This window comes from Emydura macquarii, unplaced genomic scaffold (genome assembly GCF_026122565.2).
Source record: "Emydura macquarii macquarii isolate MOO-44397 ecotype Brisbane River unplaced genomic scaffold, CSIRO-AGI_Emac_v2 contig_1113, whole genome shotgun sequence".
NCBI lineage: Eukaryota > Metazoa > Chordata > Testudines > Chelidae > Emydura > Emydura macquarii.
In genome coordinates, this window is record NW_027131250.1 from 133,460 (window position 1) to 150,369 (window position 16,910).

Consider the following 16,910-nt stretch of genomic DNA (forward strand, 5'->3'; position numbering starts at 1 on the left):
GAGTCAGCACCCCAGAGAGGTGAAAGGCCCCAGGCACTGCTGGGCTCAAATCCGGTAAGAGGTCACATGTGGAATGAGTTTCCCAGTCTCCAGAAAACCCACTAACGGACCCTGCAGAAGCAGGACAGAATTCAGCCTGACTGGCCCTCTCACCCCAGGGCTGGTGCTGGGGGTGGGGCTGTGAGTCAGGGCTGAGGGGCACTGGCAGAGCCTGGGAGTGTGTGTGTGTGGGGGGTGGAACTGGCACAATCCACTGTTTGCCAGCCAGGATCTGTGATGGCTCCTGGCACAGGGTCCCATTGGCAGAGCTGCTGCCCTTGCCCTGGGCCAGCGCCATGATCTCGCTCCTTTGGCTGAGGTGTGGCCTAACCCCCAATAACCCCTGAACCCCAATAATCCTCCTTCTTTCCCTCCCTTATGCCGAAGTTTCTCCTCCCATCTCTGCCCTGTTCAGGGGCCCCTCCCCCGCATGCTCTCCCTTTTCCCTGTTACCCACCCGCCTGGGATGCTCTGATGGGGGCCAGGACCTGCTGCAGCAGCTGGAGCTCAGTGGAGCCAGCAGGACAGGGCAGTGGGGAGTTAGGGGGGGAAGCCGTGAGGCCACTGGCATTGGCTCCCCCTCAGACAGACACGCTATGCTGCATTGCTATGGAACCCCCCTTCCCAGCCAGGGAGCCCCCCTCTTCCCAGGGAACCCCCCCAGCCCTGGAACCCTCCCCCCGCATGGTACCACAGAACCATAGATCCCCAGGGTCAGAAGGGACCATAAGGGTCATAGAATCCTAGAAGATGAGGGTAGGAAGGGACCTCAGGAGGCATCTAGTCCAACCCCCTGCTCAAAGCAGGACCAACCCCAACTAAATCATCCCAGCCAGAGCTGTGTCAAGCCGGGCCTTAAAAACCTCTAAGGTTAGAGAGTCCACCACCTCCCTAGTAACCCATCCCAGTGCTTCACCCCCCGAATATCCACCCTAGACCTGCCCCACTGCAGCTTGAGACCGTTGCTCCTTGTTCTGTCATCTGTCATCTGTCAACAGCCTAGCCCCATCCTCCCTGGAACCCCCTTTCGGGCAGTAAAAGGCTGCTATCAAATCCCCCCTCACTCTTCTCTTCTGCAGACTAAACAAGCCCAGTTCCCTCAACCTCTCCTTGTAAGTCTTGTGCTCCAGCCCCCTCATCATTTTCATTACCCTTCGCTGGATTCTCTCCAATTTGTCTACATCCTTTTTGTAGTGGGGGGCCCAAAACTGGACACAGTACTCCAAATATGGCCTCACCAGTGCTGAATAGAGGGGAATAATCACTGCCCTCCATCTGCTGGCAATGCTCCTACTAACGCAGCCCAATACGCCGCTAGCCTTCTTGGCAACCAGGGCACACTGCTGACTCCTATCCAGCTTCTCATCCACTGTAACCCCCAGGTCCTTTTCTGCAGAACTGCTGCCCAGCTCGTCGGTCCCCAGTCTGTAGCTGTGCATGGGATTTTTCCGTCCTAAGTGCAGGACTCTGCACTTGTCCTTGTTGAACCTCAGCAGATTTCTTTTGGCCCAATCCTCCAATTTGTCTAGGTCACTCTGTATCCTATCCAGCGTTTCTACCATTCCCCCCGGCTTAGTGTTGTCCGTGAACATGCTGAGGGTGCATCGACCCATCCTCCAGATGTTGAACAAAACCGGCCCCTGGACTAAACTCCAGGGCATGCTGCCGGCTAGACATGGAGCTGCTGATCACTGCCTGCTGAGCCCGATAATCTAGCCATGAGATGAGTTGAAGTCCGTGCCAAGAGGCAGGATTTGTTGGGTCTAAGACAGTGGCTCTCAGCCTGTCCAGATGACTGTGTCCCTTTTTGGGAGGTGGATTTGTCTTGTGTATGCCCAAAGTTCGCCTCACTTAAAAACGTACACAGTCAGACACAGAAGTGTCACTGCCACTGTTACTGAAGAACGGCTGACGTTCTCATTTTACCATAGAAATATAAAATACATCGATTGGAACATCCATATTGTGCTTACATTTCTGTGTATAAACAAGTCACTGTCTGTGGAATTCTAGTTTGTACTGACTTTGGTAGTGCCTTTTCTGTAGCCTTTGGTAAAACTAGGCAAATCTCTAGATGAGTTGATGTGCCCCCTGGAATACCTCTGCGTACCCCCAGGGGTAAGTGTACCCTTGGTTGAGAACCACTTGTCTAAACCATCCCACACAAATGGCTACCCAGCTTCCTCTCGAAACGCTCTAACGAAGGAACTTCCATGACCTCCTGAGGCCGTCTGTTCCGCTGTCCCGCTGTGCTTACAGGTAGGAAGTTTTTCCTGAGACTTAACCCAGGGCAGGAGTGGGCAATAATTTTCGCAGATGAGCCACTCCACGAATTTTGGTAAATCGTTGCAGGCCGCACATTTCTGCTATATTAACTGGAGTCTCGGGCAGCTTAGTGATTCTCGGCCGGTTGCTTTCTGAGCTTCCTTCTTCCGGACACGTGACCAGAAGCCGAAAGCTGCCTGACACTCCAGGTAGCTGAAGCAGAGCGTTGGCAGCAGAAGCAGCTGATTAAGTGGGCCTGCTTTCAAAGTTGGTGGGCCACGGCCCACCCAGGCCCACCTGTAACTACGCCCCTGCATGGCGGGCCGGACAGAAACGTTAGACAGGCCAGGTCCGGCCCGTGGGCCGTATTTTGCCTGCCTTCGAGCTAGGGGCTGGTCTACACCAGAAAGTTTTGTCGACAAAAGACAGCTTTTGCTGACAAAACAGTGGAGGTGCACAGACTCAAATGCTCCTGCCAGCAGTGTAACTCCCCTGCTATGCTGACATCATAAAACAGCCTCCACGAGGGGTGTAGCTAGGGTGAGGCAGTGTCAGTGTAGACACAGCCTGGGGGGCTGTCATTCTTGTCAGTTTCGCTGGAGCAGTGAAAAGCCTGGGCCTTCCCTTCTCACAGCTCCCTGCAGGGAGTCGGGGCAGCCCTTGTTTCAGGACTCAGCGTGAAATTGACATGGTTGCCCAGGAACTGGGAAGCCTCAGGTGGCTTCCCCCAGCTCCTGGCCAGGAAAGGGGAGGGGAGAAGCCTGCTGGCTCCTGACAGAAAATGGGGTGTGGGGGAGGGATAGTCCAGCAGGTGCCCGGGTGCCTGTGGGGTTCCCGGCAGGACACTCACGCTGCCCCTCTTAGGTCGGTAGAAGTGCCTGTGGTGAGTGAGGACTGGAGTAATTACTGCGGTGGCCATAAGTCGGCCTATGTTAGGGTGGGTTTATTTTTCTAGTGCAGACAAGGCCTGAATCCGCTGTGCTGTAGTCTGACCTTGTTGCCTCTGTGGCAAGAGAGAACAACTTTTCTCTCTCTTTTTCATGGCAGCCTTTCAAGTATTTAAGATCACTGTCACGTCCCTCCCCTAATCTCCTCTTTTCCAAACCAAACACACCCACTTCCTTCAGCCTTTGCTCGTATGGCTGCATTCCACCCCTCTGATCATCTGTCGCTCGCCTCCGGGTCCTTTCCAGTTTCTCCACATCTATTCGGTACATTGGTGATCCAAACTGGACCCAGGACTCTAGCTGAGGCCTAACCTGCGCTGAATGGAGCGATGCCATCTCCTCCCGTGGCTTGCATCCTGTTCCTTTGTTAATGCAACCTCACAGTGCATTTGCTCCTTTTGCACCAGCATCGCATGGCTGACTCACATGGAGATTGTGATCTACCCCAACTCCTAGATAGAATCATAGAGTTGGAAGGGACCTCAGGAGGTGTCTAGTCCAACCCCCTGCTCAGAGCAGGACTAACCTCAGCTAAATAATCCCAGCCAGGGCTTTGTCAAGCCACAGCTTAAAAACCTCCAAAGATGGAGATTCCACCACCTCCCTAGCTAACCCATTCCACCACCCTCCTAGTGACAAACTTTTTCCTAATGTTCAACTTAGAACTCCCCAACTGCAACTTGAGTCCGTTGCTCCTTGTTCTGTCATCTGCCACCACTGAGAACAGCCTAGCTCCATCCTCCTTGGAACCCCCTTTCAGGTAGTTAAAGGCTGCCATCAAATCCCCCCTCATTCTTCTCTTTTGCAGCGTCTCCTCATAAGTCTTGTGCTCCAGCCCCCTAATCCTTTTTGTTGCCCTCCGCTGGACTCTCTCCAACTTGTCTACATCCTTTTTGTAGTGGGGGGCCCAAAACTGGACACAATACTCTAAATGCGGCCTCACCAATGCCCAACAGAGGGGAATAATCACTTCCCGTGACCTGCTGGCAATGCTCCTATTAATGCAGCCCAATATGCTGTTAGCCTTCTCAGCAGGGCTGCTGCCCAGCCCGTTACCCCCATTGTGTATTCATGTATTTGGTTTTTCTTCTCTAAGGAGAGCACCCTACATCTGTCTTCGTTGAATTTCATTTGGTTGTTGATAGCCCAGTTCTCCAGGTTATCCAGATCCCTCTGGATTTTAGCTCTATCCTCCCAAGTGCTGGCAACTCCCTACCCCCCATTGTGTCATGTGCGAGCTCGACTGGCCTGCTCTCTAGTTCTACATCCAGGCCGTTAATACAGATGATAACCACACCGGCCCCAGAGCAGAGCCCCGGGTAGCCCCTCGTGAGACCTCCCTCCAATCCGCCATCCTTCCATTCCTCCGCACTCCTTGTGTGGGGTTGTTTAACCCGTCCTGCCTCCACTTAACGGCTGCATTTCTCCAGCTCATCGACCGGCCCGGGCTGGGGAGAACCCGATTCTGTCCCGCAGCTCATGGATTCTGTGACTTTAACCCACCTCCCGCCGGGACTACGTTCAGCTTCGCTCCCACCACGGCAGTGGGGCCGGACGCGGAGCAGCTATCAGCCCCTGTCCAGGAGCAGTGGCCGGGGGGCAGCCCCACTGTTGGTCCCAGTAAAAGCCGTGGACAGGCTCCGGCTTCCCAGAATTCGTGTTTCTTGCCTGTGACCTGCGGGATTGTCCCTTAAAATACCTGGGGCAAAATCTCAGCCTCGGCCAGGCAGGGCAGAGTCAAAAGTACCGGGCTGAAGTCCGGGGGTGTCTGTCCTGCTCCCCACCCCCCCCGGCCAGGGACCCTGTCCCAGAAGGACGGATGGACGGACAGACGGACAGAGATCAGGGTTTCTCCTGGGTAAATCCACGCTGGCTGCTAGCCTGGGATTCATTACCCCCCCCCCCCCAGGCAGGGACCCCCCGTTCTGTGACCCTATAGGCCTGGCTGGCGCAGGTCAGGGAAGGTCTCCCTGGCGCAGCTCCACCGCAGGGACCCCGGGCCTCCCCGTGCAGCCGCACCAGGGGGCCCGGCTCGTCCCTCCGCCCCCCACAGCCAATCGTAGGCGCCCTCGGGAGAGATCAGCCAATGGGGCGGGAGCTCCCCCCTAGCCCCGCCCTGCTGGGTCTGTCAGGTCCTCCTGGCTCCCTCCTCCTCAGCTCCACCCGCCCACTGGTAACCATGGAAACCAGGGAGGCGGGCTGGCGGTGCCCCTCGCTCCCGGCTCCGCCCCCTCGCGCAGTCCCGGGCCGGGCAGGCGGGGGAGCCCCGCGGCGGTGCCAGCCTGGCTCGGCCGCCCTGAGCCCGGCCCTCGGCTCCTCCTCCCGGCCCGGCCGGGCCCTTCCTCGTCCTGGGCCGGAGCGAAACCAGCCCCGCCGCTCCTGCCCCCCCGGCCCAGAAATGCTGTGAGTGGCGCCCGGACGCCTGGGTTCTCTGCCCGGTGCGGGGGAGAGTCTAGTGGTTAGAGCGGGGGGAGGGGCTGGAAGCCGGGACGCCTGGGTTCTCTGCCTGGTGTGGGGGAGGGGAGGAGAGTCTAGTGGTTAGAGCGGGGGGAGGGGCTGGAAGCCGGGACGCCTGGGTTCTCTCCCCGGCTCGGGAGGGGGAGGGGGGGCTGGGAGGTTAGCGCGGGGGGGCTGGGCTCCTGGGTTCTGTGTCTGGCTTTGGGGGCGAAGTGGGGCCCAGAAACCTGAATCCTCCCCCTTCTCCATGCCAGCTCCTCCGCCATGCAGAGCCCGGAGCTGCGGGAGCAGGACCTCAGCGAGATGGGCTCCCTGGTCCAGTCCCGGGTGGTTCTGGAGGTTTCCAGCCAGGTCCAAACCCTGCTGGACTCCCTGGACTCGGCCACCCTGGACATCGGCGTGACGGGCGAATCCGGCGCCGGCAAATCCACCTTGATCAACGCCCTCCGCGGCCTGAGCGACTCGGACCCCCGAGCCGCCCCCACTGGCGTCGTGGAGACCACCGCCGCGCCCACGCCTTACCCCCACCCCGGCCTCCCCAACGTCCGGCTCTGGGATCTCCCCGGCACCGGTACCCCCAGCTTCCGGGCCGAGCGGTATCTGGAGCAGGTGGAGCTGGAGCGCTATGATTTCTTCCTCCTCGTGGCTTCGGAGCGGTTCCGAGAGAGCCACGCGCAGCTGGCACGCGCTGTGGCCGCCGCGGGCAAACGCTTCTACTTCATCCGCAGCAAGGTGGACCAGGACCTGCAGGCGTCCCGGCGGCGCCGGCCGGCCCGCTTCGAGGAGGGCCAGGTGCTGGCTGAGATCCGCGCGGACTGCATCTGGCAGCTGGAGAAAGAAGGCGCGGCTGCCCCGCGGGTTTTCCTCCTCTCCGGCTTCCAGCTGCACCGCTACGACTTCCCGCGGCTGCAGGCGACGCTGGCGGGGGAGCTGGACGGGCACAAGCGCCACGCGCTGCTCCTGGCCCTGCCGGCCGTCACGGCCGACGCGGTGCGGCAGAGGAAGGAGTCGCTGCGGCGGCACATCTGGAAGAAGGCCCTGCTGGCGTGCTTGGTCTCAGCTCTCCCCGGGCTCCCGCTGCAGCTCAGCGTGCCCCTGCTCATGGAGACGGTGGCCTCCTACCGCCGCAGCTTCGGCCTGGACGAGGAGTCCCTGCGGGCGCTGGCGGGGGCGGTCGCCAGCTCTCCCCGGCGGCTGCGGGCCCAGGTGCGCTCAGCGCTGGGCCGGGAGCTGTCCCCGGCGGCCGTGCAGGACGTGCTGAACCAGGCTGCATTCTGCGGGCAGGCGGCCGCCCGGCTGGCCCGCGCCCGCCTGCCGCTGCTGGAGAACCTGGTGGCCGGCGGCATCTCCTTCGTGGCCGCCTATGCCCTGCTGCACAGCGCCCTGGAGAGCTTCGCCGGCGATGCCCAGCGGGTGCTGGAGGCTGCCTACGGGTCAGGGGACGAGGGGGCACCGGGGTCGCCCTGCTACCCCCCCCATCCGGGGTTCCTCTACGACTGAGAGCCCAGCCACTGGGCGGCACGAGAGAGGCCCCAATGGGACAAAGGGGTTGCTGGGGGGGATTCATGCCCCGCTGCCCTCTCCTTCCTCTATCCCCTTCCCCTGCGCTCTCCCCCCTCTGTGCCCTGTACTCTCTGCTTCCCCCTCCCCTGCCCTCTAGCCCCTCTCCCTTCTTCCACCTGTGTCCCTTCACCCGACTCCCCGGGGCTCCCTTAGCAGAACAATAGCAACTCCCCACCCCCAAACCAGCTCTGTGGAAGGTCCAGGGCTGGAAGGACCCCAGTGGGGCTGGATAGCGCCGGGATCCCTCAGGCCCCGGAGAGCAAGGCGCACCGTGGGATGGCCTTGGAGAGCTGTGCAATGGCCCTCGACTGGTTGAACCTCAGTAGGGGGTTGAGGGCAGAAGTGCCCGGTAGGGTTTGGCTGGCATGGGGAGACGGAGTGGTGACTGGTGCAGGGGGAGTCTCCTGAGCTGATGGGACAGGAACCGTCTGCTTCCTGTGGAGACATGTGGCGCCGTCTCCCCTTCCAGCCATGCCATGGGATTGTGCAAATCAAGGCCTGGTCTACGCGTCAAATGTAGTTCGACATAACCAGGTTGCTGGGTGGCATGAAGTACTGAGCGCCGTGGCTCGTCCGAGGTAACCCCGGTGTAGACACCGCCGGGCTGATGGGAGGAACCTTCTGTCACTGTAGCAACTGTTGCTTGGGGAGGTGGCATTCCTATGGCAATGGAAAACCTCTTTCATCGCCGTAGGGTGCACCTGCACTAGAGGTCGGGCTGGCATAGCCACAGCAGGTAGCCAAGCCCAGGAGTGGCAGGGTGAGCAAAGACTGCAGAAGGCAGAGTATTGTGGCCTTCTGTCGGAAAATGGCCTCTCGTCAGAATTGGGACGGGCTGCGGGAAACTGACAAAATTGGGTGTCGGGGGGAAAAATCAGGAAAAAATCCCGTTTTGATATAAGCGTTTGAATTCCAAATTTGTATTTTAGTGGGTGGTTTTACATTTTTAAAAATTGAAGGGAAACGTTTCAGTTTGATCAGATTTTATTTTATTGGATTTTGTTTTGTTCTCTTGTTTGCTTTGGATTTCAAACACGTCAGTGTTGGAAAGAAACATTTTCATTTTATTGGATTTTATTTCACTGGATTTCTTTAAATTTAAAAGAATCAGCATTGGAAGGAAACATTTCCATTGTGTGGGAGATTTTTTGTTTTCTTATTTTAATTTTTACATTTTTTTACAAGTCAAAACCAAAAGGAAACATTTTGATTTCATGTTATTGGATTTCATCTGATTTTATTTTATTCAAATTTATTATATTGGAATTTATTTTATTCGATTGTATTCGATTTTATTTGATCAGATTTTATTAAGTTTTATTTTACTGGATCATATTGGATTACGTTTTATCCACTCGACCCTAGGCTGAAATCTTTTTTCCCAACAAGTTTAGTTTGTGGAGAAATTTTAATAGTTATTTTTCATTTTCATCCTGCTTCAGAACAAAAACAAATTTCAAAATGTCCAACTTCCCGTGGAATAGAAATTCCGACTTTGGACCAGTCCTGCTGAGAAGCCAATCTAGGCCATAGGCTTTGGATCGAGAGACACCGGAGGGAGACAATATACAAAAACTGTGTCCCTCTGCTTGGGCTGAGAATTCGGGCCCTCTTTCATCATCTAATGTGCGGCATGAATCATGCCCTCAAATCCCGAAGTCAGGGCCCAGACTCAGAGCCATAATACAGGGTAACTCTCACTGGGTCTCTCACTTGTTGCATTAACTGGACAGTGATAACAAAATATGCCCTTATTTTTGTAAAGCAAAGGGTGTTTATTAAATAAAATCTTTATTTTGCTCAGATGTTTATTAAAGCATTTGTTTTTCTTGGACACTGGCTACTGTGCTTTGCCCCTGGGATCCAGAACGGCCAGAGAGCAAAACGGGCTGAAAAATTTCAAAAGTGGCCGATTTTCAAACAGGTAAGGTAGAAAATTCAAAACGGGTCCAAGGGACTACTTTTCAGTGCGTGATTGGCCTGTGGAACTCACCACCACCTGATTTGAAAGGTTCTGGAGCAGCCTCCCCATAAGACAGGTGTGTGACAAACAACCTAATTAGTTTTCAGATAGAGCTTGATAACTTTCTGAGTGGGGTTGTGTGACAGGCCAGCGGTGATGGTGGCCCAGGGGTCCAGTGCTATGTCTTGTTCTAAATCTCATGCTTCAGGGCCTCTGCCTTTTGGGTCAGGAATGAAATTCCCCCTTTATGTATTTCAGGTTGGGGTTTTTCCCCCTTCTCCCTCTGCAGCATCAGAGACCAGCCACAGCTGGAAACAGGACACCGGACGGGGTGGCCCGGTGCCCCCAGCTGAGCTGATCCAGAGAATCCTGTCCGGAGAGCATTGCTCACATGCCCAGGGTCTAGCATCAGTGGTTCTCAACCTGTGAGCGGCTTGTGGCCCAATCAGCACACGGCTGCGGCCCATGTGACCTCATCAGAGCCATGCAGGCACTATATATAATGTGTGGACGCGGCCCACGTAACACAGAGAGCTGCACATGTGGCCCACGATGGTAAATAGATTGGGAACCGCTCCGGATCTTGGCTCGGGAGGGAATTCATCCCCGGGACAAATTGGGCAAGACCCTGGTGGGGTTTCCTCCGGCTCTGTAGCCTGGGCTGGGATCATCTGCCTCGGGCACTGGAGACATCTCGGTCCCTCCTGGTCTTTGCCTGTGGCACACAAGGGGTTAATCTCCGGCTGCAATACTTCAGTCTAATCCAGGTTGTTGGGCCCAGTCCTGGGGTAAGTGGGTTTTCGTGGCCTGTGGTGCACAAAAGGTCAGATTAGACCAGGTTTTTTATTTCTGGGACCCCCTTTGAAAATATTTCAGGCTGTGACGACCCCCACATACCCATGCCCTGCCACCCCCCCACATACCCATGCCATGCCACCCTTACTTCTGCGCTGCTGCTGGGGGCGGCGCTGCCTTCAGAGCACCCGGCCAGCAGCTGCTGATCTCCAGCCCCCCAGCTCTGAAGGGCTCTGGCCGCAGCCATGGCATGCGTGGGGGCTGACAGCTCGGGGCCGCCCATAATAGCCTTGTGACCCCTTGAGGGGTCCCGACCCTCAGTTTGAGAGCCCCTGGACTAGGCCGTGTAAAGCAACTCTATGAATCTCTGATCTTCATCGGATAACAAGGATACCCGGAGTTCGAAGCGTTCACGCTTAACTGTTCTGGGCTGGGATGGATCAGGTCTCGGGGTACCTCCCAGCCCTGCATTTCGATGGTTCTTAGAGTCCAGGATCAAGTCATTTCTTCTCAGGGATACACCACACAGGGTTATAGAAATCAGAGACACGTCAGGCTGGAAGAGACCCGGAGAACCCATCGCCTGCAGCTGTCTGCACTGAGGCAGGACCAAGTAACCCTTGGCCAGCCCTGGCGGGTTTGTCCAACCTGGTCTTGAAAACCTCCAGTGACAGGGATCCCACGACTTCCCTTGGACACTGATTGCAGAGCTTTGCTCCCCTGACAGCCAGGGTTTTCCCTAATATCCAACCTACGTCACTCTTGCTGCAGATCGTGTCCGTTGCTTCTTGTCCTGCCTTCCGTGGTCTCGGAGAACAATCGATCCCTGACCTTTTTATAGCTGCCCTGAGCGTGTTTGCAGGTGGATCCGTCCTGTTGCTCTTTTCTGAACCTTTTTCAATAACTTAGGGGTTGCTGGGATAGCAGGGGCTGGACTCAGTGTCCCGGGAGGCAGAGCTTAGTTTGTAATGACAGAGGGGCCGGGGCTCAAGCGATTTTTTGACATTCATAACTGACACAGCAGGCCCAGGCGTGCCAGGGCTAGGAACTGCCAGGCTCCAAGGTGCCGGGCTCAGCCCTGGCACAAATTAAGCGCTGCCAGGAGATCCAGACCTACGTTCCTATGATCAATATCAACCAGAAGTCCTGGGCGTGGCGAAGGAATAACGAGGTGGGATTGTCCGACCGGTGCTGTGCTGGATGCTCCTTTCTAGCCTTATTACATCAACAAATCAGAGAAAAAACTCGATGCATATCCAGCGATGCCACGCGGAGAGGAACTATCCTCCCCTGACTTCACCTGGTCCCGCCATGAGGGATGTTGTTAAATTGGAGGAGGTTCAAAGACAAGCCACGAGAATGACTAGCAGGTTAGAAAAAAGCTGGGTCACCGTGAGACACTCGAGGCGCTTCACCTGCTTAGCTGAACACAGGGAAGGTGAAGGGGTGACTTGATCCCCATCTGCAAGTACCTACATGGGGAACAAATACTTAATAACAGGTTCTGGTGTCTCACAGAGGAAGGTCTGGCACGACCCAGTGGCTGGAAGTGGAAGCTGGACCCTTCGGACTGGAAATAAGCTGTACCTTTTGAATGGAAAGTTGGAACAATTTACCGAGGAGTGTGGTGGATTCTCCACCTCTGACTATTTTTAAATCCGGGCTGGATGTTTCTCTAGAAGATCTGCTCTAGGAATGATTGTGCGGGGCAGGTGTCTGGCGGTGTTCTCCAGGAGGTCAGACTAGATGACCGCAGTCGTCCCTTTTGGCCTTGGGATCTGTGACTCTGGTAGAGTTAGCACCCAGATCTCCCGTGCTCAGCCGGGGTGTGTCCCTCTGCTGCAGCGACCTGTCGGTGTCATGATGTGGGAGACTCCGTGGACGGAGATCTCTGCTCCATGCCGGTGCCCCAGCCTGACGCTAGAGGGCTCTGTGGTGCCACAGAACCGGGACAAACAGCTGGAGACAGAGCAAAGAGCCCAGGGCGTGTTTTGCAAATAGGTGTGAATGTCCTGGCTAACATTCCTACCTGGGCAATTATATTCCACCCCCCTTTCTTCTCTCTCCCTGCATTTCCACTGGATGCCTCGCTGAGAGGAAGCAGGGGATGCGAGGGGACCAGCACAATGGTGCTCCAGTTGGAGAGCTGTCCTCCCTTCACCGGCTGTACTGGGGTTAAACGGCTTCTCCAAAACAGACAGTCCCAACCGGATTTCCAGGCCTGAATTCGCAGGTCTGCCAAGGACGAGGCAGCGTGGCCTAGGGAGGTGGCGGGACTCAGGGCTCCTGGGTTCTCTGCCACAGGCTGTCTGGACGATCTAGGGCAGATCACTTCCCCTTTCTGTGCCTCAGTTTCCCCATCTGGAATATGGGGTGTGTAAAGTGCTTTGAGACAAAACATGACACAAGAGCCAGATAATGTTACTAAGGCATCTTTACACCACATATAAATACACCGACACCCACCTCCAGGCCTCTTAACTCAGCAAAAGTGACGTATCTGGTCCTTAAAGCCATTAAGAATCAGACCCATAGACGCTCAGGCCAAAAGACCCTGTTCTGGGTATCCAGGCCTGTAACCCGGGCCAGAGCCATTCATCCAGGGGTTCCTTCCTTACGGCACAGTAACTTGGGGACTGAACAAATGTGCTACGGCCTGGAGCTGTTCTTTAGCTGATGGTGTCTTTATGCCGATCAGGAGCATTTTGTGTTGTCTTTCACCCCCAGTCATGCTGCATTTCCCCTGTAGCAACTAGACCCCACCTCCCTCCCCAAAATGGGAATAAACCCAAGAGTCCTGACTCCCAGCCCCTCCTCTCTAACCATGGGACCCCGCTCCCTTCTCAGGGCTGGGAATAGAGCCCAGGAGTCCTGACGCTCAGCCTCCCACCCCCCGCCCCCCCGCTCTGACCACTAGACCCCACTCCCCTCCCAGAACTGGGGATAGAGCTGTGACGAAGTGGAGATATTCTTGGGGTTTCCCCTGAGTGCTGTGTGTGTGCCTCAGTTTCCCCATGTGTTACTCATGTATTTTGGTGATGGGACCCGGGTGTGTGATCATTGCAGAGGCCACTAGAGGGCGGATGGGCCATCCCCAGCCACGTCCGCAGACCATGGGCAGAGCCCTCTGCCCCCCTGGGTCACACCAGCTACAGCAGGTTGTGGCAGGTGGAGACGGAGAGGAGTGGCACCTTGCCCGGGAAGGAGACGAAGGACTGGGGAGATGCCAGGGGATGGGTCTGGGGGGTTGTGGCTGCAAGAGGCCAGTGCCCCCGTATGGGGGCGGTAGTGTGGGGCTCTGAGACTCCCTAGTTGGTCGCTGCTGTAACTTCTTATTAAGCTGCTGACAAAGTCTCTCTACGCTGGGATCCTGAGAGCTAATAAACCCCCCTGACTCCCACGCTGCTGAGAATCGCTTCTGACTGCACGGCCCCTTCGGGCCGTGTCACAGCTCCTCAGGGTCCCAGCCGGGGGGACTCCCAGGGGAGCTCAGGCAGAGCAGATAGGCTGAACACTGCAAGGCTCCCCTCCCAGAGCTGGGGATAGAGCCCAGGAGTCCTGGCTCCCAGCCCTCCGCTCTGACCACTAGACCCCGCTCCCCATCCAGAGCCAGGATAGAGCCCAGGAGTCCTGGCTCCCAGCCCTGCCCCCGGAGTCCTGGCTCCCAGCCCCCTGCTCTGACCACTAGACCCCGCTCCCCATCCAGAGCCAGGATAGAACCCAGGAGTCCTGGCTCCCCTCCCCCACTAGACGCCCCCCCTCCCGTCCCAGAGCTGGGGATGTCCTGACCCCTAGTGGCAGAAATTATTGGCCCCAGTTGTCCTGAAAAGTGGAACTGTCTTGCCAACGCCCAAGAGCTGGAGGAAGCTGGGCATTGCCTGTGGACAGGAAAAGGAAAACAGGGGAACGGACTTTGGCCTCATTTGGAAACCTGGACAAACATTGATCCTGTGCCAGACCGGGAACCTCCCTGGGAAATAATGGAACTGAAAACAATGAGCCAGAGGTGAGAAGCTATAAAAGTTAACATGTAAAAGCTGCAGCTACCGTACCAAGCACCGGGCCTCCAGCGCCCGGAAAGGACACCCCGCAAGCCTGGGGGTCTGTGCTGCCTTCCTCTGTCTTGGCAATAGCGGCAATGGGACCTTTGGTTTCCCCTGGAGGATGCCTTGGGGGTCTCGGAGACGTAGATTGTCACCGAGCCAGTCGAGTCAATGGAGCCAGCCCCCAGCAGGTGCCAATTGGCCGTGGCGCTGTTGGAGTCCGTGGACTTTGTGGTGTAATAAAACATTTGTGCTCTGTACCCACAAGCGAAATAACGGCATGAAAAGACCCAGACTTCCCTTTTTTTTTTTAAAAATCACTGTGGGTCAGTTTGAAATTAATGGGGCCGTAGATTCCTTCCTGACTCCATCTGGAGCCTTCCAGCTCTGACCTGTGTCATAGCACAGCCCCTTTTTGGTCCGACTGTTCGACTGGAAATGATCCTGGCCATGTACATCTTCTCCCCTGTTTGGGAAGCCCCAGCTCTAGAAATCGCTTGGCCCTTTATGCCCCCGCCGCACATTCAGCTGCGGGCGGCTGCGTCTCTTTGCGGAGTTGCTGCGTTGGCGAATAGATTCTTTCCCTTCGGTCACGCTGGGTTTGCTCTTCTGAGCAACTCCTTTTTCTAGCCACCACCGCGGCTTCTGGGATCGAGCCTTTTCCTGCGGCTGGAAACTGCAAAATAGAAATAAAATGCTTAGAAAAACAATAAGGAAACTCACTGATTTGGGATACTGCGGTGGGAACCAGGGGGTGATGTCCTAGCAGCATGCTGCACAGACCCTGACTGAGATCGGGGAAACTGAGTCCCAGAAAGGTGAAGTGATTTGGCCAAGATCACACAGCAGAGACACGGAGAGAAACCAGGAGTCTGGGCTCCCAGCCCCCCACTCCAACCACTAGACCCCACTCCCCTTCTAGAGCTGGGGATAGAACCCAGGAATCCTGGCTCCCAGGCCAATAGAAAGGCACCTAGAAGCTTATCTCAGTGAAGTGTCTCTGCTTTCATTTTTATTTCTTTGTGATTTCTTAACCTCGTTTGCTGCTCAGGCGATAAGGCAGTCGGTCGCCCTCTGAGCTGCAGCAATAAATACAGACCGTGGCAGGATTTCTCAGGGCTACCCCAAGTCGAGATCTGCGGCGCTGCTGAGCAGCGGCCACCTCTGGGGCAGAGCGCCGCGGCCAGCCTCAGGGCATAACAAGGGCGAGAAATTCAGCCGAACAAAGGGCAGCCGTCGAGCAGCGGGGTTCAGCTGGTTGGGAACTTTTTGAAGCTGTTTGATCGACCGGGGGAGGGGGAATGCAGATTTGTTGGCATAGAAACATTTGCTTGAAATGTCTCAGTTTCGAGAAAACTTTTGTCCAGAAGATTTCTCAGGGCCAAGATGAAAAGTCTGGTTAAAACTAGACAGAAAGACCAATGACAAGTGCTTTCGCCTGGGATGGACGAGAAACAATTCTTATTATTAGGACCCTGTTGTACCAGGCACTGCACAGCTCTCGACTGAGATCAGGGTCCCATCACGCCAGGTGCTGCCCAGACGCTAACTGAGATCAGGCCCCTTGTGTCAGGCACCGCATAGATCCTGCCTGGAGCAGAAACTTAAATGTGGGTTTCCCACATTGCACCTGGTTGCCCTGGTCCATTCTGGCACAGGAAGGGGGTGTGGCTGGGTGGGTGTGGGTGTGATTTCTTTCCACACAGAACAGAAACAAATGTCGAAACCTCCACCTTTGTCGCAGAGCAGAATTCTTGTTTTCCGGCCAGCAATAACCACGGGCTCTTTAGGGCTCGGTCTCTATAACGGCCTCAAAAAACCCGCTCAAATGTTGCCACTCCTCATTTCTCCTTTGCCTGTGCGAACCCCTCCAGCCTGCAGACTGGGGCGCGAAGCCTCGACAGTGCGTCATTTGTGCTTGCAAACGGATGGGATGAAAATAACTCTGGGGGCTGGAGTTTGGGGCTGGCAGAATGGGGCGCTAACGGAAGGGGTGCAGTGAAAACCAGCCAGAGCACAGCAGGAAACGCGCTGGACTCTGGGTGGAAAGCCTGGAAGTGACGTGGCCGGGGGCACTTTGGGTTGGAGTTATTGGATCGAGGTTTGGAACAGCCCCTGGTTCTGCTCCAGATACCCAGTGTGAGCCCTTCACTCCATCTCTCTAGGCCTGGTTCCCCGATGATGGTGAGCAGCCAAAATAAGAGTGAAATTGACCCTCTGCGTGAGTTTCACGGCTGGGGGCTGACACTCAGCCTGACTGCCAAAGGTCTCCTGGACCCTACAAGTTTTCAGGCTGGTGGGGGAAACTGAGGCATAGGGAGGGGATGTGACCTGCCTGCGGTCACCCAGAAGTGAGTGGAAGAGCTGGGGCTAGACCTGATGTCTTCCCACTCCCAATAAGTGCTTTAAGCTACGACCGTCCTAATCCTTCCTCCCTTTCGCTTTCCATTCTCCGGCAGGCTGTGCTCGGGCGGGAATTTGGTTCCTTCAGGATGAATTAAGAGCCTTGGATCCTAACACAAATAAGGGGGAGGCGGCCGACAGACAAACCTGCCCCTGAAAGCCGCCTGCTGGCCGAGAGTTACGCTGAATTCCTGCCCGACAAGGGGCTGGATCCTCAACTGCTGTCAGTGCCCTTCACTGGCTCCAACAGAGCCGCGGCCCATTGACCCCAGCTGGGTTCTGGCCCCAGCGACCCCAGCCGGGAGTCCCAGGTCCCAGGGCCAGAGGAGAGCCCCGTGACGGGCGGGTCTGACCTGTGCGGCACAGCCCTGGGGATTCCCCTGCGTTAATTCCCCGTTGCACTGGAGCAGGTCTCTACTTCTCCTCCACGTCCCC

The 16,910-nt window shown here is 56.3% G+C and overlaps 1 protein-coding gene across 1 annotated transcript; it reads left to right on the top strand.

Moving 5' to 3' along the window:
• Positions 1–5,968: 5,968 nt before the first annotated feature.
• On the top strand, positions 5,969–9,074 carry LOC137151604 (interferon-inducible GTPase 5-like). Its single transcript, XM_067545875.1, has one exon. It carries the CDS (start codon positions 5,973–5,975, stop codon positions 7,206–7,208), a length of 1,236 nt encoding a protein of 411 aa, XP_067401976.1. The 5' UTR covers positions 5,969–5,972; the 3' UTR covers positions 7,209–9,074.
• The last annotated feature ends 7,836 nt before the right edge of the window (positions 9,075–16,910 follow it).

Excerpts from the sequence above, each read along its gene's own strand:
- LOC137151604 (XM_067545875.1), top strand. The coding sequence starts at position 5,973 with ATGCAGAGCCCGGAGCTGCGGGAGCAGGACCTCAGCGAGATGGGCTCC.